Here is a 27,236-nt window from a genome sequence, read left to right as displayed (position 1 = left end):
AAAAGAAGTTAGATTAAAAAATAAAAGCAATTTATTAATTCTTCAAAGAAATTACTGCAGGTGAGGGGCCAGTCTTAGAAAGACTTAATCCAAAGTTCTCAGGAGAGCCAGTAAGTAAGAAAAAGGAAATACAGCAACTGTCTTGCTGTCCTGTGACTTTGAGAGGGATAGGATGCTATTTGCATTGTCACCCCCCCACCACTAATGTCCTAATGACTTCTGTTCATCAGTTACTCAATATTTGAAGTTCTAATATATAATGTCCAAGTGAATGAGATTTTGTCTAAAAAATGGGTTGGAATGAGAAAAAATACAACCTTTGTGGCTTCCTTAGTAGGTAGCATTCACTAGGAAGTTTTCTCCCTCTAAAATGCCACAGACACAGGTAGATCATTTCCCAATAGGCTGCCATAAGGACAGGGCAGTGGCTGATGGAGGACAAAAATAATATTCTCAGGATGGGTAATTTCAGCAATTTAGGTGATTTCATCCTTTGACTTTAAACTGTAAGCGACATGTAGTTTCCTTTTGTGAGTATGTTTCCAGACCAAAACTTTTAGATTACTTATCAAGGAATCCTATCTCTATTCTTATATTTTCTCTACTTCCATTCTTGCATTTCTCTTTTCCTTACCTTTAAAATACTCTCTATATGAACCTCCATCATATAATTCTCCCACAACTTCACTGAAACTTTTTTAAGAAATACGTGATTTAAATTAAGTACTGTAGTATACTGATGGCTTATGTCCTTGCTTTTTACTACACAGATATCAAAAGTTGCACTGATTCTCTGCTGAGTCTCTTAATATACACTGGAAGTAAATCTCTCTCATTGCTTTGTTTACTCATGATTTTTTTTCCCTCATAAGTGGAAAGTCCAAGAAAAAGCTTAATTATTTTAACTTTCAAGTAGTTTGGAATCTAAATAAATAGGAATTTTAAGTATATACACGTCTGTGTATAGTTCTTCCCACGTTTATTCATATTTTTGTATCTCATCTGATCTAACAGACTTTAAAGTCGCTGGCAGAAATGATAATGTCTACCCTGGAAAGACTGCTCTGGAGGAGATTGATCGAGGCTCTAGGGAGGAGACCTCCCCCAACAAAGGAAGGCTGGGATCTGGAACCTCCAGTCAACATTGGACAGTTGCTTCAAGGGTAGCACCCTTTGACAAGGTCAGCCAAAGATGAGGATCAGAGCCAGACTGGCTGCCATTCAAACAGTATGGAGAGTCTTTCCCCAGTCCTTTCCATTTTTCCTCCTCCTTCTCTTTTCAGGCTTTCAGCAGTCTCCACCTTTCACAGTTACACTCTCAACCTCAAACAAGACTTCTATAAAGCGTCCTTTGGCCCTTCCTTTTAAGCTCCCAAACACTTATTAAAAACAGATCTCAACTCCATTTGAACCAAGTGATGCAATGCACATATTGGTGGGTCCACCAGCTAGAAAGACACCTTCATCTTAAATGAAGAGTTTATTAACTCAAATATAACAACGAGTATATCTTTTTTCTATATTTGTCTCCCTTAGGCCAATTTTTGTCCTATATTTCTTTTCTGTGCTTACCTAAAGCAGCACAACATATAAATTACACACACACACACACACACACACACACACACACACACACGCTCCACCACGTGTGTGCACAGAATCACAACACAGAGAACGGCTTGACCAAGTGGATATTACTGCATTTTTGTATTCATCCATTCAATCAATCCATCCTTGAGTATTTTTCAATGCCTAAAGAGGATGGAATAATGAACAGGACATTCTCTGTCTTTACACACTCTGTATGTAAATGGGGGAAACAAGCACATACGCACATTAATATATCATATGGTGATAGGTGCTATGAGAAAATAAAGCATGCCAGGGAGATAGAGAGCAAAAGAGAAGTGTTATCAGAGAAGACTTTTTAGTGGTAATGGCACTGAGCAGAGACCCAAGAAGTGAAGGCATGAGCCATATCAATATGTAGGTAGAACATTTAATCAGAGGAGCAGCAAGGGAGAGTAAGTGGGGTAACTTGGAGGAGCAGCAGGAAGGCTGGTGTGACTGAAGTTAAATGATAAACAGGAAGTATGGTTGAAGATGAAATTGAAAACGTAGCCTGGTGGACGAAGCAGGTGGAACCCTATAGGTCACAGGAAGAAAAATACATATGATTTTAAGTATGATTTTATTCTAAGTTATTGGAAATTACTGAGCAAGGAAGTTATGTACAATGATTTATGTTTTTAAATAATCTTTCTAGTTGCTATGTGCAAACTGTATTTAAGAGGGTGAGGAAAAGAAGCAGAGAGGTCAGCTAGAGAGCTGGTGAGATGGTTCAGGGAGAGATTCTGGTCTTAGATAGGGTGGTGACAATGGAAGTAAATAAAAGTGACTGAATTGAGAATATATTTTTAAGGTGGGATTTGCTAAGCTGGAATCAAGATTGCCAGGAGAAATATCAATAACCTCAGATATGCAGATGACACCACCCTTATGGCAGAAAGTGAAGAGGAACTAAAAAGCCTCTTGATGAAAGTGAAAGTGGAGAGTGAAAAAGTTGGCTTAAAGCTCAACATTCAGAAAACGAAGATCATGGCATCTGGTCCCATCACTCCATGGGAAATAGATGGGGAAACAGTGGAAACAGTGTCAGACTTTATTTTTGGGGCTCCCAAATCACTGCAGATGGTGACTGCAGCCATGAAATTAAAAGACGCTTACTCCTTGGAAGAAAAGTTATGACCAACCTAGGTAGTATATTCAAAAGCAGAGACATTACTTTGCCGACTAAGGTCCGTCTAGTCAAGGCTATGGTTTTTCCTGTGGTCATGTATGGATGTGAGAGTTGGACTGTGAAGAAGGCTGAGCACCGAAGAATTGATGCATTTGAACTGTGGTGTTGGAGAAGACTCTTGAGGGTCCCTTGGACTGCAAGGAGATCCAACCAGTCCATTCTGATGGAGATCAACCCTGGGATCTCTTTGGAAGGAATGATGCTAAAGCTGAAGCTTCAGTACTTTGGCCACCTCATGCGAAGAGTTGACTCATTGGAAAAGACTCTGATGCTGGAAGGGATTGGGGGCAGGAGGAGAAGGGGACGACCGAGGATGAGATGGCTGGATGGCATCACGGACTCAATGGACATGAGTCTGAGTGAACTCTGGGAGTTGGTGATGGACAGGGATGCCTGGCGTGCTGGGATTCATGGGGTTGCAAAGAGTCGCACACGACTGAGCGACTGAAATGAACTGAACTGAACTAACTGATAGATGGGAAAGAATAGCATGGAGAGAGACCCCCACTGGCAAATAGCAGAAACATTTCCTAGAATTGAGAATACATGGTAGCTTGGGAGGCAAGGATGGCTCTAGAAAACTGTGAGATGTCTTACTGAACATCCCAGGAGACATCAAATAGATGTTTGAATGTGCAAGTCTGGGGTTTCAAGGGTCTGGAGTTTGAAGTACTAAGTTTAGAAAATCTACCATAGGAATTTGAAACCACAGGGCTGGAATATTTCAGCCCTGGAATATCTGAATAGTGCTTAGTAGTCTAAGAAGGAAAAGGAAAAGAGAAGAGAAGTCCAAAGACTTAACAAAGGAGTAGCCCAACATCTGGAGGCTGGTGTGAGGGGCAGACTTCACTGAAGGAGCACCCAGTGGCATAAGAGTTTCCACAAGAAGGAATGAGGAATTGTAAATAAATAGGAATTTTAAAACCACTGAAAGATTTCACGCCCTCCGTCCCTTCTTTCCCACTCTCTTTAAAACAGAGTGAAGTTAAGATGCTCTTTAGTCCACCAGAGACAATTCATAGTCTCCTTGGAAGGTATTAAAATGCTCAAAGAATGAAATTATCGTGTGGGGATAAACAGAAAAGAGGACTGATTCAGAATGAGGAAGACAGAAACGGATTTATGGAGTTGGTAACTTTGAGCTGGAAGATTAAAAATAAATAGAAGTTTACTAGGAAGAGGAAGCTAGAAAAGAGTGAGGAAGCTTTATACAATAGAACAAGATAAACAAAATTTTTCCTCTTTCCTAGAGAAATAGATGTATTTCTATTGCCTCATATTACATTCCCTTCTGGATGCCAAGTAAAAATAAGTGAATAAGTGAATGAAGGAACACACGAATAAGAGATGACAATCTATATAGAAAAGTGACTTTTATGCAATGACTGTTTCATGATAACTTTTGAGTATGAAAGAAATGTATTTTAGTTTAGTTTACATTAATGCACTTTGGATGATCAACATTACCAAATTTTGCTTAGCAAAGGCTGATTATTTACATTTTGGGTTGACAATATTTTCTGTTTTTCCTTCGCCTATCCTCATTTTATTAGCATTACTGAGGGGGTCTATCAAAGGAAAAGGGAATAAAATTTAAAGATGTCAAACTTTGCTACTTTATCCCTATTTGTGTACAGTTTATGTTTTTAAACTAGAAAACTGTCCATGGAGCTTAACTGCTCAAGCATACAACTTATTACAATTACTCTGAAGTTAGAACTTTTATTACTATGGAATCAGTAGTTTTATTTCTGCTTGAGTGATGAGGATAAGAAGAAAACTTTATACATGAAATTTATTCAGATATTTGATTGAATTAAATCTAAATGATTTAATAAAATTACCTTTTAGCCCATACTAATAGGGACTAAAGCTGGTAATGTCATTCAGTGATTGATAAAAGTTGAAAGTTTCTTTTAGGGTAGAGAAGGTGTGGAAATTGTGACTCACTCTGGATTAAGTAAAATCTAGGAAATAACACTGTACTCTTCCTAATATCAGCATAGATTTGTTAGAATCCCAGGTGGTAAGACTTCAATTTATTTGCATGAATGCATAGTTCAATAAGAAAAGATTTAAATTTAGTTGGAGTAAAACTGCTTAATGATTTCAAATATTACTTGTAATATATTAATATAATGGGTTTGAATATCTATAATGGAGTCTCTTTCATTTGGGTCTTAAGGGTGTTCTCACAGCTACTAATGCTGAGTGCTAGGCACATGCTGAAGTACCTAAGAGGAAAGCACTTTAGGTTAAAAGCACTTTCTCTTCTCAGCCTTGGGTTAAAAGCTATTTCAGGATTCTGTTAAAGGCATTCTTTGGTCCTCAGCTTCAGCTTAAGAGCAGCTTTGATGGAAAGTGCTTTGAGGCAGGTAAAGGATTTGATAATAAACCATATTAAGAGCTGGGGAACAGTGTGGTTCTTGGAAGTGTTGGTGAGCTCCGTGGAGGTGTGGCGTATACCCTGTGCACGTTTGCCTGCTCTCTGTTGTCCACTAGTTATTTTATGCAAAGAAATTGAAAAACATTTCCAGGAATGTAACTGGAGAGAAGGGGTTAGGAGCCCAAATTAGTAGGCCATGGTGCACACATTTCTGAAAACATATTGTCTCTTTTGGAGCTTCCAGTCAAACATGGTGTGTATTTCTTTCTCAGCTCTTACTGTAGAAAGTGACCTTGCACTAACATTTCTAAAACAGCTTATCCTGTTTCAGGGCTGTCCACAGAACTGAATAAATAGATATCTCATTGGAAGACGGGCTTCCTTGGTAACTCAGAGGGTAAAGAATCTGCCTGAAATGCAGGAGACCCAGGTTCGATCCCTGGGTTGGAAAGACTCCCTGGAGGAGGGAATGGCTACCCACTCCAGTATTCATGCCTGGAGAATTCCATGGACAGAGAAGCCTGGCGACCAACAGTCCATGGGGTCACAAAGAGTCAAACACAACTGTGTGACGAACACTTTCACTTTCATTGGGAGATGCACTTTGCATACAGTACATTTTCTGGGTTTATTTCATACACTTCACGTTACTTTTCCAACTAACAGGGTCTCCCAAGCTGGGACAGGCATAATTAAAGATGAAATGGTTGGGTCTACCGAATGAACTGCAGAGTGATGGTCACTACCCAGATGTCTAATTGCAAGTGTTAATATTTGTTGGTGAAAACACCAACAGAGTGTTTGAGAAGTGGCTTGCTTGAGAAGGATTTTGAGCTTGTGGAATCAGTGGGAATTCTCAGAGAGGGAAGAATGCTTCATGTATTCTAGCTGATCCGAGTTCTGTTGAGGAGAGGGCCTCAGAGAGAATGGAAAGAAGCTATTTTCTCACTTTGTGAGATTCAAAGCCTAAGCATTGTTGCTTCAGGCCCTAAAAAGATCAACTGAACCATATGGACGTCTGGGAGAAGGGCAGTCTTCCTGATTGTTCTGCAGGCAGAGTGAAGCCAGAAATGCAGTGGAACCAGAGGGACTGCAGGCCCTGGAAGGTTTTGTAGGTTTGGAAACTTCTGGACAGTAAGTAGGCCCTGAAGCAGTCATTGATCAGAAGACGCTGGCTATCTGTGGCCATGGCAAATTGCCTTCCTTGTCCAGTTTGTAGGCAATGAGATATCAAAGAAGAGGAATCAGAGAAGAACATGAAGAGAGCAGTTCTCCTCAGATGTGATACACTCCAGGTGTCCCAGAAATAGCTAGGGAGACATTGGAAACAGAAAGCCTGAATTGTTATGATGATACAGGTGGGAGTCAAGACTTGTGATATTTGCTACCTATGAAGACTTGCTACCTTCACGTCATTGTTACTTCATTCACAGTAACAGGTTGCTGGGATGAGGCCCATTGAGGTTAAATAGGAATTAAGTAAAATTAATTTCATAATGTGGCTTTCTAACACAATCAGTCCTTCACATATACAGGGATGTAGAACCAGCAAATACAGAGGAATCACTGTACTGTGGCATTGTACACACAGGGTTGTAGCATCTTCAAATGATAGTAAGGGATAACTATATATATTTCCACTGGACTTTTCAAATGGAGCCAAGCTGGCGAGATATGGACATAATTTTATTTTAATATAGAATACTTCTTTTAGGCAGTGTCTAATTTTCAAGAAAGGAATCTCCTTACATATCTTGGTGGGCCCAACATCCAGGCTATCACTTACCACATGGTAGGTCCTCAATATATGTTCATCAAATAAATAAGAAATATGTAATGGTACTGAGTGAATAATAACATTGATCATAAAATAAAGTACAAGGTCCTTAGCCTGACCCTATGCAAACCACCTGCCACCATGACTTATTAAATCCGTTATATTTCATCCAAGTCACCATTACCCATGCTTTCCTACAACTGTGTACCTTACATGTCTTACTCATTTCTTCTCATATCCAAATACTTTAAGGTTCAGTTTAAGGGCCATAGAGTAAAAGAAATAGTAATCTTTCCCACTTCTTTTCCCACTTGTAATTTTCTGAAATCTATGACCTAAATGCCCCTTGAAGCAATTGACATTTAATATATTATGCCATATTTGTTGTACGTTTTCCTCCCTCACTCATTTCTTGAGGGATTCTGCTTTATGAAATACTGTATCCTCTTAGAAAACAGTGACTTACGAGTATGTGTGAGAATTAGCCTTGAAGAAAGCTGAGCTCTGAAGAATTGATGCTTTTGAACTGTGGTGCTAGAGAAGACTCTTGAGAGTCCCTTGGTCTGCAAGGAGGTCCAACCAATCCATCCGAAAGGAGATTCAGCTAAAGCTGAAACTCCAATACTTTGGCCACCTCATGCGAAGAGTTGACTCATTGGAAAAGATCCTGAGGCTGGGAGAAATTGGGGGCAGGAGGAGAAGGGGACAACAGTGGATGAGATGGCTGGGTGGCATCACTGACTCAATAAACATGAGTTTGAGTAGACTCCAGGAATTTCTGATGGACAGGGAGGCCTGGCATGCTGCGATTCATGGGGTCTCAAAGAGTTGGACACAACTGAGCAACTGAACTGAACTGATGAGTAGGCAATGTAGATAACCATCAAAGCACAAAGAAATGCAAGCAGAGTTCTTTAGCCTTGTTATTGGATACAACAGCACAAGGTGGATAGGATGTTCCACATGTTGATTTTATTAATGCAGTCTCATGAAAATCTCAGCATCTTTTATCTGTTTTGAAATTTTCAGAATGTCTACTCTGCATCCAGGAGAAGAAGCACATACAATATACTCTGAGACAGTAAGAGAAGAATTAGGAGTATAAGAATGAATAGCTATTACTTGCTATGCTGATTGTTCCTTATATAGTATCAACAATTCTAAGAGGTAATATCTGGAAAGTGTTAAGACAGCAGATTTCATTACTTTGCCTTAATTCACAAAAATATAAGTAGCGGAGTCAAGACAGACTTCAAATCTGCTTCAAAATTCCACCATCTTTGTGGCTTAATGACTGCAGTACATTTTTGCCCTGAGTACAATAGGTTACATATAGCTCTTTCAAAAAGCAGAGGGAGATCTGGCCACTATCATCTCATCAGTTCACACCATATGCCCCCAGACCCAAGGAGGAAAATAGTATTTCACACATTTCATTATTTCAAGTGTTCTTTATATACTGAAATATCATACAAAACTAAGCACAGTTTTGTGTTCAAGCACCTCTTTTTCCCAAGGATGCACAGCATTGCTGCATTACTTGTTAGATATTCTTGTAGTCTAGGAGTCGAGGCTGGTGGTAATGGAGGCAACAGGCTGGGACCTTCTCCAGCAAAGGATGCTTCCACCACCCCTAACCTCCAGATGGTGAGGCAAATGGATTAGCACAGACTCCACGCAGTGGGTCTCAGTTGAATGTCTACCATCCAGCTCAGCAGGTGAAACTGAAGCTCAACACACATATACATGGCAGCTTCTCAGACTCTTGAGTTAGGGAACTGCATCTGGGAGGCAGAAGCTTTCTCTGTGCATTCCATAGTGTTCATACCATAATAACTGATTCAGGCACAGATGGCTTTGGATTATCACTGGGAAATGTTTTCCACTAGAACTTTACCCAAAAGTACTTACTACCTTCTCCAGAATTCCCCAGATAAGATGTCCCACCTCCCCAACTGTCTCCAATATGCTATTTATTCTCTACGTGGACTTAGTGCAGGGTTGTGATCTTGTTTTCCCCCACCATCTACCTCCTGCCCATCCATCCCTTCTGAGGCCACAGTTCCCTGGCCAGATTTTCTGACTTCCAATCTGTCCTCCACAATGCAGTATGGGACAGGCATCTTACTGATAAAGTGCCCTGGTATGTGGCCCCAAATGGTCATATTTGGAAAGCTTATATATTAATACCTACACTACATAGCCACCCTTGAAATACTTTCTCCATATTGCTGTGGCATCTTGAATTGAACATAAAACTTCCCACACAGATGTAAGTAACTGTCTTTCCTTGTGTGTGATGGACAGTGTATTTCTAACCAATATTACTTTTCTTCAAAGATTATTCAATCATACTTTTAATATGTGATCTTTCTGATTAAAGGGGCATGCGTACAAGTGTATACATGAATAAAAAACCTCATGGTAGAGAATTTGAGATATCTGACATCATTGGGAATACTGCTTTTGATGAAAACAGGGTCTAACCTTGCATTTTTTTCCTCCTAAAATGTTTGACTTCTTCAACTGGTAATTATGTAAACAGATTTATGACCAAAAAGTGCTCTCACTTCCTCTTCTGACATGTTAATTGTTTCTAAAAAACATTAAGTGAGGTCCTGTCAAATTCTTTACACAATATTGAATTCATTCTATGCTAATTACATTTTTAAGATAAAAAAATTGTACCATACTCAAGGCCCCAGTACATTTGAAATGTATAGTCACAAAAGATGTAAACATAATATTATACTGTTCAGAGAAGGAATGTATGAGGTGGTGCAAATGATGAAGGAGTCTGGGGGAATAATAGCTCTTCTGAAATTTAGATTATTTGGAATATCAAGATGCTAAGATATCCTCAAGACATTATTTTCAGACCATCTGTTTTCTTATTTCTCAGCCTCTACTGCATGATAGATTCCTTCATTGTGAGGTTAACCGAGGCCAGTCCTCTTCCGCCTCCATCATTTTTTCCCTCCTATGAGTTTGAGTTCCAAGTTCAAAGGGATAAGTTAGGAGTGATATATTCAAGTTAACGACCCTCACATGTGTTTAACTTGGATTACATCTCCTCTAAAATCTCCCTCCTGTCTAATATGGGTAGATAAGAAAATCATTAAAAAATTGGAACTCAATAACTGTTGAAAGAGAATGAAAATTTCTCTCCTTTGCTCTTACATTTCTAAGTGAATTAAATCTGATGAAGATGTCAATCCTTGTAATAGCCTCTTAGATAGCTATCTGCCCAAGTTATCAATCACAACACCAAGCACAATTCAATGGCTGTATGCATCTCAGGAAGCATCAAGTTAGGCAAATTTAGGATTTACTCTAGGTACATAGGTTATAATTTGGGGCAAAATTTCAGCAATAAATATAAAGTAAAATTTCTTATAAATATGGCCAAATATATATGACTTATTTTGCTTTAAAATTATAGCATTCTTTATAATGATTATCTTACATGTCTGAACATGTCTGTCTATATATGTATCTACTAAAGGAAGATTGGCTCAGAGGTTAAAGCGTCTGCCTCCAATGTGGGAGACCTGGGTTCGATCCCTGGGTGGGGAAGATCCCCTGGAGAAGGAGATGGCAACCTACTCCAATATTCTTGCCTGGAGAATCCCATGGATGGAGGAGCCTCGTAGGCTACAGTCTATGGGGTCACAAAGAGTCAGACACGACTGAGCGACTTCACCTTTACCTTCATTAATATTAGTGTAGTATATACTTTATATATTAAATTTCTTTAATAAATCCCAACTTCATTACTGTCCTCCCTGGTGGCTCAGATGGTAAAGCATTTGCCTACAATGCAGGAGACCTGGGTTCGATCCCTGGGTCAGGAAAATCCCCTGGAGAAGGGAAAGGCAACCCACTCCAGTATTCTTGCCTAGAGAATCCCCATTATCAGAGGAGCCTGGAGGGATACAGTCCATGGGGCTGCAAAGAATTGGACATGACTGAGAGACTAACACTGGAGAAGTCAACGGCACCCCACTCCAGTACTCTTGCCTGGAAAATCCCATGGATGGAGGAGCCTGGTAAGTTGCAGTCCATGGGGTCGCTAAGAGTCAGACATGATTGAGCAATTTCACTTTCACTTTTCACTTTCATGCACTGGAGAAGGAAATGACAACCCACTCCAGTGTTCTTGCCTGGAGAATCCCAGGGACAGGGGAGCCTGGTGGGCTTCCATCTATGGGGTCGCACAGAGTCAGACACAACTGAAGTGACTTAGCAGCAGTAGCAGCAGCAAAGAGACTAACACACACACAACTTTATTATTATAGGTTGATGCTCAGTATCAGTCAGCTATACAAAGTATTCCAAGTATTTTTTAAACATATTATCAAAGGTAAAAAAAATGCTAGAGACAATAGAAAATACAAGATGAAGTTAGGTCACAATATGTAATAACATATTGTAATAACATATACGTAATCGCAATAGTAATAATAACTGAACTCTTGAAAAAAATGTAAGTTGAAGAAGACATGTGTAAACAAATATTCGTTTCTTATCAGTTCAGTTCAGTCGCTCAGTCGTGTCCAACTCTTTGTGACCCCATGGACTGCAGCATGCCAGGCCTCCCTGTCCATCACCAGGATATCACCATCATCATCCCTGTCCATCACCATCATCATTCTTACAAACTTCTTTAAATGACTCTGTATTCTTTTCTTTCCTGGGCTTTTACCCTAAGCTACTGTTAAATTGTGAAAGTGCATTTTCATAAAATCTTTTTTTAATTACATAAATGTTGATTTGATGAGAGAGAAAAGTTTTGTTATTTCTCTTTTATGTTTTCTTTATTGTGTGACAAGAAAGTGTTCTGATCATCTTTTTAAATAATGAAAACAATAATAACTATTCCCAGGAGAATAAGAAAGCAAAGAGAAGGCTTTGTTTGACTTATCTGTGATAAGGCACTTTTGTGCTTCAGTTTTTGAGAGCTGAAAAAAGAGATGTACACAACACTTCCAAGCCCTTCTATTATGACAGTTTATGCCTCCTATACAGCTTATTTAACTCAAATGCCTGGGAAATAGACACAATTACCACCTTATGGAATGCCACTTAACTTTAAATGTTCCCTATAGAATAGGAGCCTACTTCATCAAAATTTATCTCAGTTTCTCAGGAATTATTTCTCCTGTAGGCTTCTGATTTTTTTCTGTGCAATTTTAACATTTAACTCAAGATTGCTTAGGCACAACTATGATATAAAAAGACAGAAAATATTCCCACGCTCAGGGAGTTTGTTCACAAGAGTTCCTGTGAAAGAGCTGTGTCCTATGCCCATGTACACTTTAATCATTCACTCTTTCAGCTGTTATCAATTTAAAACCAATGAAACTCCCACACTGAGTCCATTTGAGCAGTCAATTTTAATATCTCAAGGCATCTGTAGTTATTCTGAATTGGCTGCAAAAGCAGAACTAACAAGTTAAGCTCTAACCATAAGTCGACATCAGGCTGGTAAACCATACATCAAACGCAGACAGTTAGTCAATACTCCAGTACGAAAAACCAACTAGCATTTTTAAGAAGCGCAATATATTCATAATATGTTTGGCAGTCTGGTTTGCATTGCTTCCTTGATGGCTGTGCATTTAACTTTTTAGTCAACAGGGTGCTTTTTGCACTGCCAAGGCAACACATTTGAGGGAAAAGTGGTCTAGTCTTCCCATGTATGGGTAATAATTTTAACATGAGAATAAAAGGGATGGAGGAATGTGCCCTTTGTGAATAAGAATACAGAAAGTGTCTTAATAGTTGCTTTTTATAAGAAAACTCTTTCAACCATATGTTCTGGATCTTTGAGCACAGTCTCGATTTCAAATATTATGTCATTGTCAGGCCATGTGTCTCAATTTTGTGTTTGGAAAATATGGTTGCTTGAAATACCTCTTTTTCTCCCAGGAATGAATCCATGACAAGACTGTTGCCTCCCATAGAGAAAAGACAATGAAGAAGGAGGAGTATTCAAACAAGATCAAGGCAGTCATCACTTCAATCAAATTATTTCCAAATTTTGGGGGCTCCGGGGGCCCTGGGCAAGGGGGAGTGAAGGGTATTTATGACATATAGCTGCCTATTCCCAGAACTCTTTTATGTACTTTTATTTTATCTTCAAAAAGAAAGGACATATTAAAGAGAAATTTCTAAGGAGGAACAATGCTACATAAAGTTTATGTTTTCAGATCTGTTGCCCCAGAAAATGCTTTGATAAAACACACTTAGAGCAACATAGTCAATTTCAAAGGAAAGTTGGGAGATAATACCTCCTCATATTGCAGTGTGACTAATACTGACAGACCACCAATTATGATTATCCAAATTCTGATATGGCCTCTTGCCTCTTTCCCACAGAAAAGTCGAATATGCTGGAATAGTATTTTTGTGACACAGAGTTATTTTTCTGATGATTAAATTTTACAGAGGCTGGTCAAATTTCAATGTCACTAATCAGATAGGGTAACAAGTGAAAAGAGATATTTTTATATTGGACAAGAGAGAGAGTTTTATATTTGTTCCCCCCAGTAAAATGATACATTTCTTTTTTTCCTTTATGTTGGGAATTTGTGGAATATTTCTGATTTATAATAGACATGAATTTAAGAGGAAAGATTTGTAGGCCACAGTGTCAGTGATGCTGAAGGAAATAAAAAGAGCACTATATCAATCTTTGTTGTTGTTTACTCACTAACTCGTGTCCTACTCTTTGTGACCCCATGGACTGTGGCCCACCAGACTCCTTTGTCCCTGGGATTTCCGATGCACGAATACTGGAGTGAACTGTCATTTCGTACTCCAAGGGATCTTCCTGACTCAGGGATCGAACCTACGTCTCCTGCGATGCCAGGCAGATTCTGTACCACTGAGTCACCAGGGAAGCCCATTTTCATGTTAAGATATGTCAAAATGAATTATTGATGGTAACATATCCACTCCAGTACTCTTGCCTGGCAAATCCCATGAACGGAGGAGCCTGGTAGGCTGCAGTCCATGGGGTCGCGAAGTCTGACATGACTGAGCGACTTCACTTTCACTTTTCACCTTCATGCATTGGAGAAGGAAATGGCAACCCACTCCAGTGTTCTTGCCTGGAGAATCCCAGGGACAGGGGACCCTAGTGGGCTGCCGTCTCTGGGGTCGCACAGAGTCGGACACGACTGAAGCGACTTAGCAGCAGCAGCAGCAGTAGCAACATTTCCTCTGCTTGTAGCCATCCACACATCTGCTGAATGTGGACCCTCATGAGGAGAAACTGGTTGGGAGAGCTCTGAAATGTACCATCTCTACAGGCACAGCCAACATACATACATAAAATGGACCCTCGAATCCCAATCATACCAAGAGTACCTCCTTTTCCAAGAACTATGAAAACCTGAATTCATCTCACTATATATGAAGCATTTATTCACATATTTGTTCAAATTATCCATCTCCTGGTCAGGAAGAAACTCTGGTTTCCCCTCCCTCCATTATCCATCCCACTACAAAATGGAATCAATGTATTTTCAGCAACAGAACTACAAAAACTACAAAGGAGAAGGTAAAGCGCCAGCATCGGTTTTGCATGCAGTCTGTACCATCTACCGAGGTCCTGAAAAGCTAACAAGAATTTGGCTGAAGAATCTTCCCCTGCCTGTGAGCTGGGTTTAGGAGTCATGAGGGAACTGTGTCGTATGAGAACACCTGCTGGAGAACAGCAGGGTATCAATAATAAATGCTAACCTTTAAAAGAGGGACTCCTGTGGACACTGATGAGAGCCCTGCATCTTTTTCTTCTCTTCAGGTGGTTTCGTGGAGGAAAGATTTAGGATGTGATTAGAGGACTGAGCGGCCCTAGACCACCTCTCCAGAGGGCGGCACAGCAGCCTGACTTTTGGTCATCTGCAACTAGTTGAGGATATGCTTCAGAGAGCAAATAAACTTGGGTTGGTGCAACATCAGGGATGGGAAGAGAGGCTTCTTATCCTGTACACGATCTACACACACATGCATACATGTCTAAACACACATGCACAAACATATACAATTTGAGTTAGAGCACAGAACATGCTTAAAACATGGTTTATTACAAAACAAAACCTGTCTCTACCTGGTACTGTTTCCTTACTGGTGCTCATGCTGATTTCTTCTTACTTTACGAAAACTTGTCAGTCCTCAAACTGAAAGGCTTAAAAACAATATTTTGAACTGTCACCAAGATTAGACTAACTCTGTAAGCTATGCCAAAACACTGGGCAACCTTTTAATAATAAATAGTCCATGGAATGGCTAAAACCAACATCTTCTGCCAGGACAAGAATTAATATGGGTTTTAGAGGCCATTGGCTAACAACAAAATGCCAATATGCTATTTTGAAATCAATTGGGTCTTATTCATTTTATATTCTCCATATTTAGAATGTCTGTTACTAGAAACATAGTCAGCTTTAGAGCTAAAGGCTGATATTATCCAGAACTTTCTTTTACCTAAAAAAAGACAGAGATCTTAAGAACTCGACTCAAATGTTAGTAATATGTTTTAAAGGAAGAAAAATGGAGAATAGTAGAAAAATAACATTACCTGCAAATATACAAAATATAGTAGTTTATAGCAGGAAATTACAGATAATATCATTTTGTAGATACTAAAAATCAATTATAGGTAAGTCACCGTCTCAAATAATATATTCTAATGAATCCTGTGTGAAAAGTTCTCCCTCCATAAGAAAATAAGTTCTTGAACCACAGGGAAACCAATTCATTACTCTTGCTCATTCTTTTCCCCCTTACTAATTTGCTCCCATTTCTGGACCTCATTTCTCTCTTGTCGCTCTGAAGTTATTTTGCTTTTAATATCTCATAATATCAGGATCATTTCCTCTCTGGATAACAGGCTTTTAAAAGACATGGGCTTAACCTGCTAGCCAGGTGCACTTTTTCCTCAACATTTGCCATCTTTCATGGTGACCTGTATTTTATTATTGAACAAAAGCTAGCTATGTGGTACTCTATTATGAACACATTTGCTCCCAAGAGCCTTTAAATAACAGAAACTGCCTGGGAACTATAAATGCAGAGGAACCAGGAAGCTTATAGGCCAAGATAAAGCAGCTTAAGGTTGGCTATTAATTTTGGCTAATATTAAATCATGACACAGCTCACACGTAAGGATCACAGTTCAATTATGAACCATAAAGAAGTTTAAAGAAAAGAAGATTTACAAGATATTTTTAAGCACATTAATGCATATTGTGGAAGTTGTGAGAGTATTTCAGGCCCAAGCAATGATAGACCCATGCCCCAGTATATAAATTCAAATATAATTATTCTCAGACTAACACTGATAAAGTGGCAAGTTGAAGCATATCTCTACTCAAAGGTATATTGCAGTGTTGCTCATAAATATTTTGCTTAAATTAACAATGTGACAGGTAGGTTACTTTGTCATACATTAGCTCTAACAAATTACTTTAAAAATACTGTCCTCTTAACTCAATGATTTTGCTATTCATAAACATGACTGCTGAAACTTTAGGGCTAATAACTTGTATCAGCAACTTGGATGGCAAAGCTTTCTTTACTTCTCAGTATGACATATATTTTACAAAAGTACTGTGATGTCAAAGATATTATTTTCTCATATGCCAGAAAGGTAAACAATTGTCTGTTTGGGTAATTATTAAGCATTTTGGCAACTGGATAACACCATGTTAGTGGGTGTAGATAGGAAAGAAAATGAGCTCATGCCCATTTTTGTATAAAGAGTACCATAATAAAAATTACCCAAAATGGTAAATATGAGCCAATTGCAAATGATTTTTATACTTTCCTTGAAGTAAATGAATTACTGCTGCCTTTCCTTGATACTTGTCTGGATTGATTTCTCAAACATTAAAAGAATACTTGAGAGAGTGTTTTCCTAGGGTCATCTTGGTCATGATTTCCTCTATAAACATAAGTAAGAAAAGAAAGAAGAGGGAGGAAAAAAGGAAAGAAAGATGAAAACAAGGAAGGAAAGACAGAAGAAAGAAAGGAAGGAATCAAGGGAGCTGATGAATGTTTAAGATAAGTTGGGCACTGTGTGAGATTCTTTCATTTAAATTTAAAATAAATAAACTTAAATAGAATTTCATTTGAATTTTATGATGTAAATTTTACAAACCCAAAAGTTGATAACCAAATATTAAATTTATAACTGATAGATGACAGAATCTACCTTTAACTTAGCTTAGTCACATTCTAAAGCTGTTATGCTTTCAAATAAACTCAATTCCCTTAATTATAAAATAGAGTTGAAAATTTTCTCTCATTATAAACAATTGTACACAGATTTATTCAGTTTAGCAAAAGTATATAAGGCATACTCTATCCTATGGAAATATTTGATATTTCAAGCAGGTTTGATAGTTCCTATAGATCACCCTAGAGCAAAAAATACCACTGACAAGCTAGCTCTGCCCATGTATGCAGAATTACAGCTCATTTTTGTGGAGCCTCATTTTGTAATAAGAACGAAGAACAATGGCCAACCAGACATGTGAGTGAAGTTACTAATGTGATGAAAGAGAACCGGACGAATATATGAGTAAAAGGAACGTAGATGACATTGATGATTCAAAGAAGAGAAAATCTTAAAATTAAAAGGCCAAAACAACAACAAATTTTAATTTATACAAGTTGACAAGTTAGAAAAAAAATATAATCTATTTTCTATAATTTATTTTCTCTTATTCAGTGAATTAATGTTTATTGAGTGCTAAGTATCATCCTCACTATTAGGAATGGGAACATCATGGTCAAACAAAACTTGTCCTCATATAATCTGAGAGAGTGAGGTATGTAAAAAAGAATGGAGAATAAGTAGGATGTCTAGAAAACTGAAAATATAATAGTTGAAGCAAAAATAATGATGAAACTGAAAATTCTTTCAGAACATGAGAAAAACCAATTCTGACATTCTAATACTCACATCCTAAAGATCACAAAGGGGGCAACAGAAAACTGATGGGAGAAAATTATTAACATAATAAGAAAGAGAAAAAATTCCAGAGGCAAAGATTCACAATTCTTCAAATTGAGTGCCAAGCAAAGTAAATTTTAAAAATTCTGCCAACTGTATACATTATCTTGACTATAGAATCTCAAAGACCACCCAAAAAAAAAAAAAAAAAAACCAAACAGACAAAAGAAATCAATGATTCTGAAAGAAAAAAGAATTCAAAGTAATAAGAGTAAGAATGGAAGCTGCAACTCTATATTCTAGAGGCAATGGGATTTTATGCACAACAAAAGTATTGATTAAGTGTATGGACATACTGAAGATATTTTTAGACAGTCAGGGTCTCATGTTTTCTAAATGAGTTACTGAAGGCTGTTACATAATAAGAGAAGAAATTAAGGCAAGAAAGAAAAGGCATGGGATTCAGAAGACAGTGAATACAGCTCAGAAGATCAATGAAAGGAAATCACAGAGTAAAAAAGGTGAAGCATAGAAAGCAACCAACACAAATGGAGTAAGATTATGGAAGGATTTTAGAAGAGATATGCAGCTGATACCACTCTAACGGAAGATGAGAGTGAAAAGCTGGCTTAAAATTCAATGTAAAACACACAAAAAAGAAACCTAAGATCATGGCCATAACTTCATGGCAAGTATAATAGGAAAAAGTGAAAGCAGTGAAAGATTTTATTTTCTTGAGCTCCAAAATCACTGCAGATGGTGACTGCAGCCATGAAATTAAAAGATACTTGCTTCTTGGAAGGAAAGCTATGACAAACCTAGACAGCATATTAAAAAGCAAAGGCATCACTTTGCTGACAAAGGTCCATATAGTCAAAGTTCTGGTTTTTCCAGTAGTCTTGTATGGATGGATGTGAGAATTAGACCAAAAAGAAGGCTGAGTAACTGATGATTTGGAATTGTGATGCTGGAGAAACCTCTGGAGAGTCCCTTGGACTGCAAGAAGATCAAATCAGTCAATCCTAAAGAAAATCAACCCTGAATATTCGCTGGACTAATGCTGCAGCTGAAGTTCCAACACTTTGGCCACCTAATACAAAGAGCCAACTCCTTGAAAAAGATCCGGATGCTGGGAAAGTTAGAAGGCAAAAAGAGAAGAGGGCAGGAGAGGATGAGATGGTTAAATAGCATCACCGACTCAATGGACATAAATTTGAGTAAGCTCCAGGAGATAGTGAAGGACAGGGGAGCCTGGCATGCTGCAGTTCATGGGGTAGCAAACAGTTGGATATTACTTAGCAACTAAATAACAACAACAAAAGTGAAACCTGGAAAGCAACCAATACAAATGGAGTAGGATGATGGAAGGGTTTTAGAAGAAATTCTGGGGTAAAAACCAGGGAGTCACAGACTAAGGTACATAGAATGTTTAATAGAGAGGACTAAATCCTTTGAGGATGTAAAATTCAGAAAGCAATGAAAAATAAAACTTTGGGAGATAAACATCTGTACAAGAAATCCACAATCCCAAGATGTATCAAGCTAAACAACAGCGTGATTATAAGCAAATGGTGAAGCATAAGCTTTAAAAATAATAAGATTATAATTTGCGCAGCCAATAAGGCATGGTATCAGACCTGTGGATAAATTAATCCAATCTGGCACACTACTTGGTGAAAAATTTCATAATAATTACATGATTACATGACTGATCACTTTTTTCACATTTAGATTTGAAATATAGGGGATGATGGTAGAATTCTTGATTGTAGCTGTGAAACAACATAAACTTACTAATATAACCTTCGAATGTAAAAGAAAAGAGATCAAGGGACATTTCTCCTTAATAAAATCAGGGGGTCATGATACCGTAAGAACAGAGAGAGCCACAAAAAGCAATCTTATACAGTCATGATAATATGAATGTTGTTTCTTAGTTTTTAACTTCCAGAGTCAACCTATAGATAAGTCATAATTACAGAAATCAGTGAAATAATATAACTTTTCATGAGGTAGAAGTAAAGACTTAACAGCAAAAGTAGAGGAGATGAAAGGGGAAAAGGACACCTTGCTTGTCATCTTGTCAGTGGAGGCATTAAGACGCAATTGTCTATGGTCAACAGAACAATAAACAGAGGTCTACGTATGTTGGATATTTTGGATGAAGCCAATAGCAACAGCAAAGCCAATTGTATTTGAGTATTTGGGAGAGAAAAAGACAGGTAGATGAAGTCTAGTTTAATTGTCAGATTCACTGTAAAATAAACCTGAGGTAATGTCTGAAATTTATAAAGAAAGATATTGAAACATTAAAGATACAGATATTAACAAAAATCTATACCCCAAATAACAATAACTAAGACAGAGAGGCAGCCTTGAGAACTACAAATAGAAACCATCCCAAATGGTCCCTATAAGGAAGAAAATGAGTATGAGGCAGGAAAACACTGCTTTTCATCATAAATCCTGGAGGTGTACTATTTAATCCTTATACTGGCTGTTTCCCTTATAACAAACATTAAAAAACAGAAGTATTACCACAGTGCTCTCAATTTCTACTAATGTCATCCAGTATGGTTTTTTTCTATACAAAGATGAAAGAAACCACTTTCAAAATACACAATATTCTCTATCATTTTGACATAAGGAAATGTTAGTTGCTCCTAAAAATCCAACCAATTATTATCTTTTCTAAAAATTGCATTGCCTGTGTTTTATGTTCTTGGATGTCAATGCTGCTATTTGAAAGATTACATAAGGTAGTTTGGCTGATGCTAATGAGCAATTACTTCAGTTCCAAAAGCAAGGAGAGGACATGTACAAACATACCTACCACCCTAAAGTGTACCCTATTCCCTATAATTTACATATTACATTGATTGGAGTTTTGTTTTCCATGAGCGGCTCAATGTAATAAACTCATACATTTAAAAAGCTCTTGCTATTCCCTTGGCAAATGTGAAAGCACTTGGAGAAATTGAAGGCTTTTCAGAAGCTACTACTGCAATGGCACAATGATTGTGACACCCACCTGAGCTATTACTATTTCTTTTCATTGGGTGATAATTCAGAATTTTCTGCTGGCCCCATTTTGGCATCATAAGGTACCCTTTTCATTAGTCATATTAAAGAAATGAGAAAATGCAGCCCCATTAAGAGGCTACTTCCCTATCTAAAATCTAGCCAACAAAATCACATATTGGCCGGGTCTCCATGAGTCCAAAAATCAGGTTTTAAAGAAAGGGTTTGTGCCCGAGTTTATACTGTGCGATATTGTGACAGTTTTCTTTTCACCTAAAGTGCTTTGTGAATATTGTTCTGCTGGGCATTGAAAGTCAACAAAACACAGCCTTTCCTGCCCCACAGTGGGGGCTCAATAAACGCTGGTTGAATTCAAAGCTCAGGCCTCTCAATCTGTTGGGAATGTTGCATAAAAGCGTAAACACTTTGAAAAGTGGCTGTGGCCTTGCCAAAACCCTCCTAGGTATCAGGAAGCACACTTGTAAGACCCAAACTACCATGTACAGCTTTCCTGAACCTCAGTAATAGAGGTCTTTACTCCACATACGCAAAGTTCAGTTCAATTCAGATCAGTTCCGTCGCTCAATAGTGTCCGACTCTTTGCGACCCCATGAATTGCAGCACGCCAGGCCTCCCTGTCCATCACCAACTCCCAGAGTTCACTCAGACTCACGTCCATCGAGCCAGTGATGCCATCCAGCCATCTCACCCTCTGTCGTCCCCTTCTCCTCCTGCCCCCAATCCCTCCCAGCATCAGTCTTTTCCAATGAGTCAACTCTTCGCATGAGGTGGCCAAAGTACTGGAGTTTCAGCTTTAGCATCATTCCTTCCAAAGAAATCCCAGGGCTGATCTTCAGAATGGACTGGTTGGATCTCCTTGCAGTCCAAGGGAATCTCAAGAGTCTTATCCAACACCACAGTTCACAAGCATCAATTCTATGCAAAAGAATATATTAAATATATATTCCAATATGTATTGGAATATATATTTAATATAATTTGGGAAAACACACTCCAGGACAATTTAAAGGCGTTATCTCTTTTTTCCAAATAATTCTTCTCTAGAAAGAGTTAAGTCATTTTACTTGGAGAAATTAACCATTTAAGTGTTAATCATTGATTTATTTTGTGTGATTTTTCACAGCCGATCAAAAACACTGTTTTCATTTTCTCCCCCTAAGTCTTTGCCTTAAATATGCTAAGAAAACGGACTTAACATACTAAATTTGACTGGGTCGATATTTTTAAAAATTGGTTTAATGCTTTCTATTCAGTTTAAAAAAAAGTCTCAGAAGCCTTACAAAAAATTCACAGTTAAAACTGAAACAAGCCCAAGAAGTGAGTGTATTTGCATAACTTGATCTGTATTTGGAAGAAAATTCCACTGAAGACAACAATGGAAGCTTATCAAATTGGAATTTCACATAGATTTTCCATAGCCTTACTAATGAATTCTGACTCATTGGTCAGCTATGGTGAAAATGCAATGGAGCTTTAAGATAGGAAATGTACCATTGGAGTGTGTTCAGTGGTTCCATTACATCAGTATGAAAATTGCATTAGGCATCCAGTTTCTCTGCTGTTTTCTGAGACCAATTCTAGAGCACTATGGTTTTTAATTCTTTAGCATTTTGACTGGGGCCAGACCATGTCACTGAATTAAAACCTCTTTTATTTTGCTACAGTCATGAAAAATTTGGAGTTTGTCAGATTGTAATTGTTTGGGCTGCTTATCTGGTTTTATACTTTGTCATGATGGCAGGTAACATGCTATTGATTTTTTTCTAAGAAAATGATAATCCATGGGATAAACTCTAAGGTAGACCTGGAGGTACTGCAATATTATGATGTGAAGTTGAATCTGTAGAAGACCAAATGCTGTCCACTGAAAAGGACATTTCAGAGAGTAAAAGTCTGAGCTAAAGACTGATTTAAAGCAGGTGCTAGTTCTACTTCCAAATACTTATGTTAAAGAATTTTCCACTCTATTAGTGATAGGTATGTTCATGCTTTGCAAAATTTAACCTTTCACAATTGGTTCAAAATGCTAGATGATTTTTGTGATATGTTCACCTATTTTAAAAAGAGACTGAAGTTTATAGGTAGATGGCTATTGTAAACTATTGAAATAATTCTCATCCTAAGTAGTGCTGAAAATGCTATCTGCTTTGCCCTGTTCCTGAGAAATATTTGTATCATAAATCACTTTTTGACTTCTATAAGGATATCTTTCCACTTCATTCACAGTTTATTTTAGTACTTTATTTTAGCCTATTTTCAAATTTTTTCTTGTATTTAATTTTCAAAATGTGTCCATTGGTTAGAAAATCTGAAAACCAGGGAGAATAATGGACTTGATGCCTATATTTTTTTCTTAGGAAAATAATACATTTGCCTCAGTGATCCATAAGGTAATATCCAGTCATAGAAATCTACATCGCTGGTTTTATCTGTACATCCATCCTTTCATCTATCTGGTAACAATAACAGTAATGAATGATAATAATATTAGTGATAGCAGAGGACATTTTTTGAATACTTATGTTCCAGTTCAGTTCAGTTCAGTTCTGTTGCTCGGTTGTGTCCAACTCTTTGCAACCCCATGAATCGCAGCACACCAGGCCTCCCTGTCCATCACCAACCCCCAGAGTTCACTCAGACTCACATCCATCGAGTCAGTGACGCCATCCAGCCATCTCATCCTCTGTTGTTTCCTTCTTCTCCTGCCCCCAATCCCTCCCAGCATCAGAGTCTTTTCCAATGTGTCAACTCTTCACATGAGGTGGCCAAAGTACTGGAGTTTCAGCTTTAGCATCATTCCTTCCAAAGAAATCCCAGGGCTGATCTCCTTCAGAATGGACTGGTTGGATCTCCTTGCAGTCCAAGGGACTCTCAAGAATCTTCTCCAACACCACAGTTCAAAAGCAGTTCAATTCTTCGGCGCTCAGCTTTCTTTACAGTCCAACTCTCACATCCATACATGACCACTGGAAAAACCATAGCCTTGACTAGATGGGCCTTTGTTGGCAAAGTAATGTCTCTGCTTTTGAATATGCTATCTAGGTTGGTTATAACTTTTCTTCCAAGGAGTAAGGGTCTTTTAATTTCATGGCTGCCGTCACCATCTGCAGTGATTTTGGAGCCCAAAAATATAAAGTCTGACACTGTTTCTACTGTTTCCCCATCTATTTCCCATGAAGTGATGGGACCAGATGCCATGATCTTTGTTTTCTGAATGTTGAGCTTTAAGCCAACTTCTTCACTCTCCTCTTTCACTTTCATAAAGAGTCTCTTTAGTTCTTCTTGACTTTCTGCCATAAGGGTGGTGTCATCTGCTTATCTGAGGTTATTGATATTTCAAGCACTGTTAAATACTTTAAATGGATTATCTCATTTGTTTAAGAGTCTTCTCAGTGATGGGTGTAAGTAACAGAAGAGGCTCTGAGATAACAACATCTCTGAGGCTCAGAGATGACAACTTGCTCAACATCAATATTAGTGAGTGGTAGACTAGAAGTCTGAGTCCCAATTACAGTCTCATGCGAGTGTTGTTCTATTCTGGTGTTGGAATGGTGGAGGATATTTTATATACTTTACACATACTTGCAAAATATCTGCTTATTTCAATTTAGATTGAGTTCTGGGTCCTCCAGTTTTCAAACCTGTTAAGTTTTCACGACACTAGTTTATCTTAGACTTTCTTCCTAGCCCTACTTCAGACTATGACTAGGTGATCAGATAATTTATTATACAAGACTCAGTTGAGAATGTAAAGGGATGCTGTTAGTAAATATTCTGGAGCAACAGGTATACTGAGGATTATCCCAGCATGTGGGGTCATTCTAATGGGCCACTGGGATGTTTCTTCTTCACTCCCAGATACTCTGAGGGCAAAACCTGGTATTTTTTCAATGATCTTATGATCCAACCTTTATTTTTCTCAGGATTAGTTTTCTGGATAGCTATTTTTCCTTCTGTCATAGAGCAGAACATTTAATAAGCAACCTAAGAAGAATAAAATCTCCTAAAACTCGTTTAGAGCCAACTAACTACTGACAGAGAGGCACATTCATTTATCACTGTTACAGTAAAAGTATAAAATATTCTATACCTTTAATAAGTCCTTTTTCTTGCAGAGTTTTCAGGGAAGGTCTTCGGGTAATAAACTTCTTTAATCTGCTTTTAACTCGGTTTTTGTCGCTTGTATCAGAAGCACTATGATGCAGTCTGAACACTGGAGATTAAAAAAAAAGTCAGAGGCTTTCAGTAAATTTTTCCTTAATGATTATTACTTTATGCAAATATGAATAGAAAACTGCTAGTTATGGGATGACTACCTGAATTAATAGCTCAGGCCCTTCTGTTTAGACAGGGCACAAGAGCAAAAATTTGCCCATGTGAAAATATTACCTCTGTTGCTACATGAACATGTAATGAGAATGTGGTTAGGTCCATATTTTCACAATTTATTTTCACATTAACTTCCTCATATTTAACATGATAACTTATCTGGATAGCTCCACCTGTGTATGTGTGTGTGTTTAGTCAGTCATGTCCAACTCTTTGTAACCTTGTGGACTGTAGCCCACCAGGCTCCTCTGTCCCTGGGATTCTCCAGGCAAGAATACTGGAGTGGGTTGCCATTTCCTCCTCCAGGGGATGTTCCTAATCCAGGGACTGAACCTGCATCTCCTATGTTTCCTGTGATGCAGGTAGATTCCTTAATGCTGAGCCACTGGGGGAAGCCGTCTACCTAACTGCATCTGTACACAAAATTATAGAAAAGTTCATCTAACTTGTGGAGAAAAAAGCTGTTGTTAATTTCAGTTAAAAGCAATGACCAACCTAGAGAGCATATTAAAAAGCAGAGACATTACTTTGCAGACAAAGATCTGTCTAGTCAAAGTTATGGTTTTCCTAATAGTCATGTATGGATGTGAGAGTTGAACTATAAAGTAAGCCGAGCACTGAAGAATCGATGCTTTTGAATTGTGGTGTTGGAGAAGACTCTTGAGAGTCCTTTGGACTGCAAGGAGATCAAACCAATCAATCTTAAAGGAAATCAGTTTTGAATATTCATTGGAAGGACTGATGCTAAAGCTGAAACTCCAATACTTTGGCCACCTGATGTGAAGAGCTGACTCACTGGAAAAGACCCTGATGCTGGGAAAGATTGAAGGCAGGAGGAGAAGGGGACAATAGAGGATGAGATGGTTGGATGGCATCACTGACTCAATGGACATGAGTTTAAGTCTACTCCAGGAGTTGGTAATGGACAGGGAAGCCGGGTGTGCTGCAGTCCATGGGGTCACAGAGTTGGACATGACTGAGTGACTGAATGAACTAAATTGAACAGTAGGAAATTTGGGCATTTTCAAAGGTCCTGCATACCTAATAATTTTTTCAATCTTCTTTATCAAGTTAACCCAAAGTGATTTCTTTTCCAGAAAGCAGATATTTTTAAGATTTCAGATTCCCCTGGCCATCCAGTGGCTAAGACTCTGAGCTCTCAATGCCAGGGTCCAGGGTTTGATCCCTGGTCAGGAAACCGGATGCAATTAAGAGTTCGAATGATGCAACTGAAAGATTTTGCATGCCACAATGAAGATCAAAGGTCCCTTGTGCCCCACTAAGACCTGGCACAGCTAAGTTAACTCATTAATTTTTTTAAAAGAATGCAGATACATCTTTCTCTTCTTATTTGTGTGAAATTACCACTAGGTGAAATTCTGTAACTCATGTTGACTCAAACTTTTGCCATGTCTTCATCAGTCCCCCATCTCAGTTTTACTAGCCTCACTGTTATCATGAAAGTTAGGGGTGTATCTATTAATAATTCATTTACTATAAGCACATGGTTGCTGAATGCCTACTGATTATCACATCCTATGCTAAAGGATATGGATTCAATTATGAATATAACATTTAAGGTCTGTACCTTCATTAGCACAGAGTCTAAACACTTTCAAGTTATCTTATTATTAATGACATTATTAACAGGGGTTCCCTTGTGGCTCAGCTGGTAAAGAATCTGCCTGCAGTGTAGGAGACCTGGGTTTGATCCCTGGATTGGGAAGATCACCTGGAGAAGGGAAAGGCTACCCACTCCAGCATTCTGGCCTGGAAAATTCCATGGACTGTATAGTCCATGGGGTGGCAAAGAGTCAGACACGACTGAGCAACTTTCACTTTCACTATTAATAATGATTCTTATCAATAATCATTGTGCTGGAGAAGACTCTTGAGAGTCCCTTGGACTGCAAGGAGGTCAAACAAGTCAATCCTA

General features: G+C 38.2%; 1 protein-coding gene across 1 annotated transcript in view; it reads right to left on the bottom strand.

Annotated features, from left to right (window-relative positions):
* Positions 1-27,236, bottom strand: part of ARHGAP15 (Rho GTPase activating protein 15) — a 711,497-nt gene that overhangs the window by 262,988 nt on the left and 421,273 nt on the right. Inside the window, exon 9 of the mRNA XM_005676179.3 lies at positions 25,062-25,184. Coding sequence (XP_005676236.2) covers positions 25,062-25,184 — 123 coding nt within the window. The remainder of the gene's footprint in view (positions 1-25,061; positions 25,185-27,236) is intronic.

Source organism: Capra hircus, chromosome 2 (genome assembly GCF_001704415.2).
Source record: "Capra hircus breed San Clemente chromosome 2, ASM170441v1, whole genome shotgun sequence".
Classification (NCBI taxonomy): Eukaryota; Metazoa; Chordata; class Mammalia; order Artiodactyla; family Bovidae; genus Capra; species Capra hircus.
This window is presented reverse-complemented; position numbering and strand designations above follow the sequence as displayed.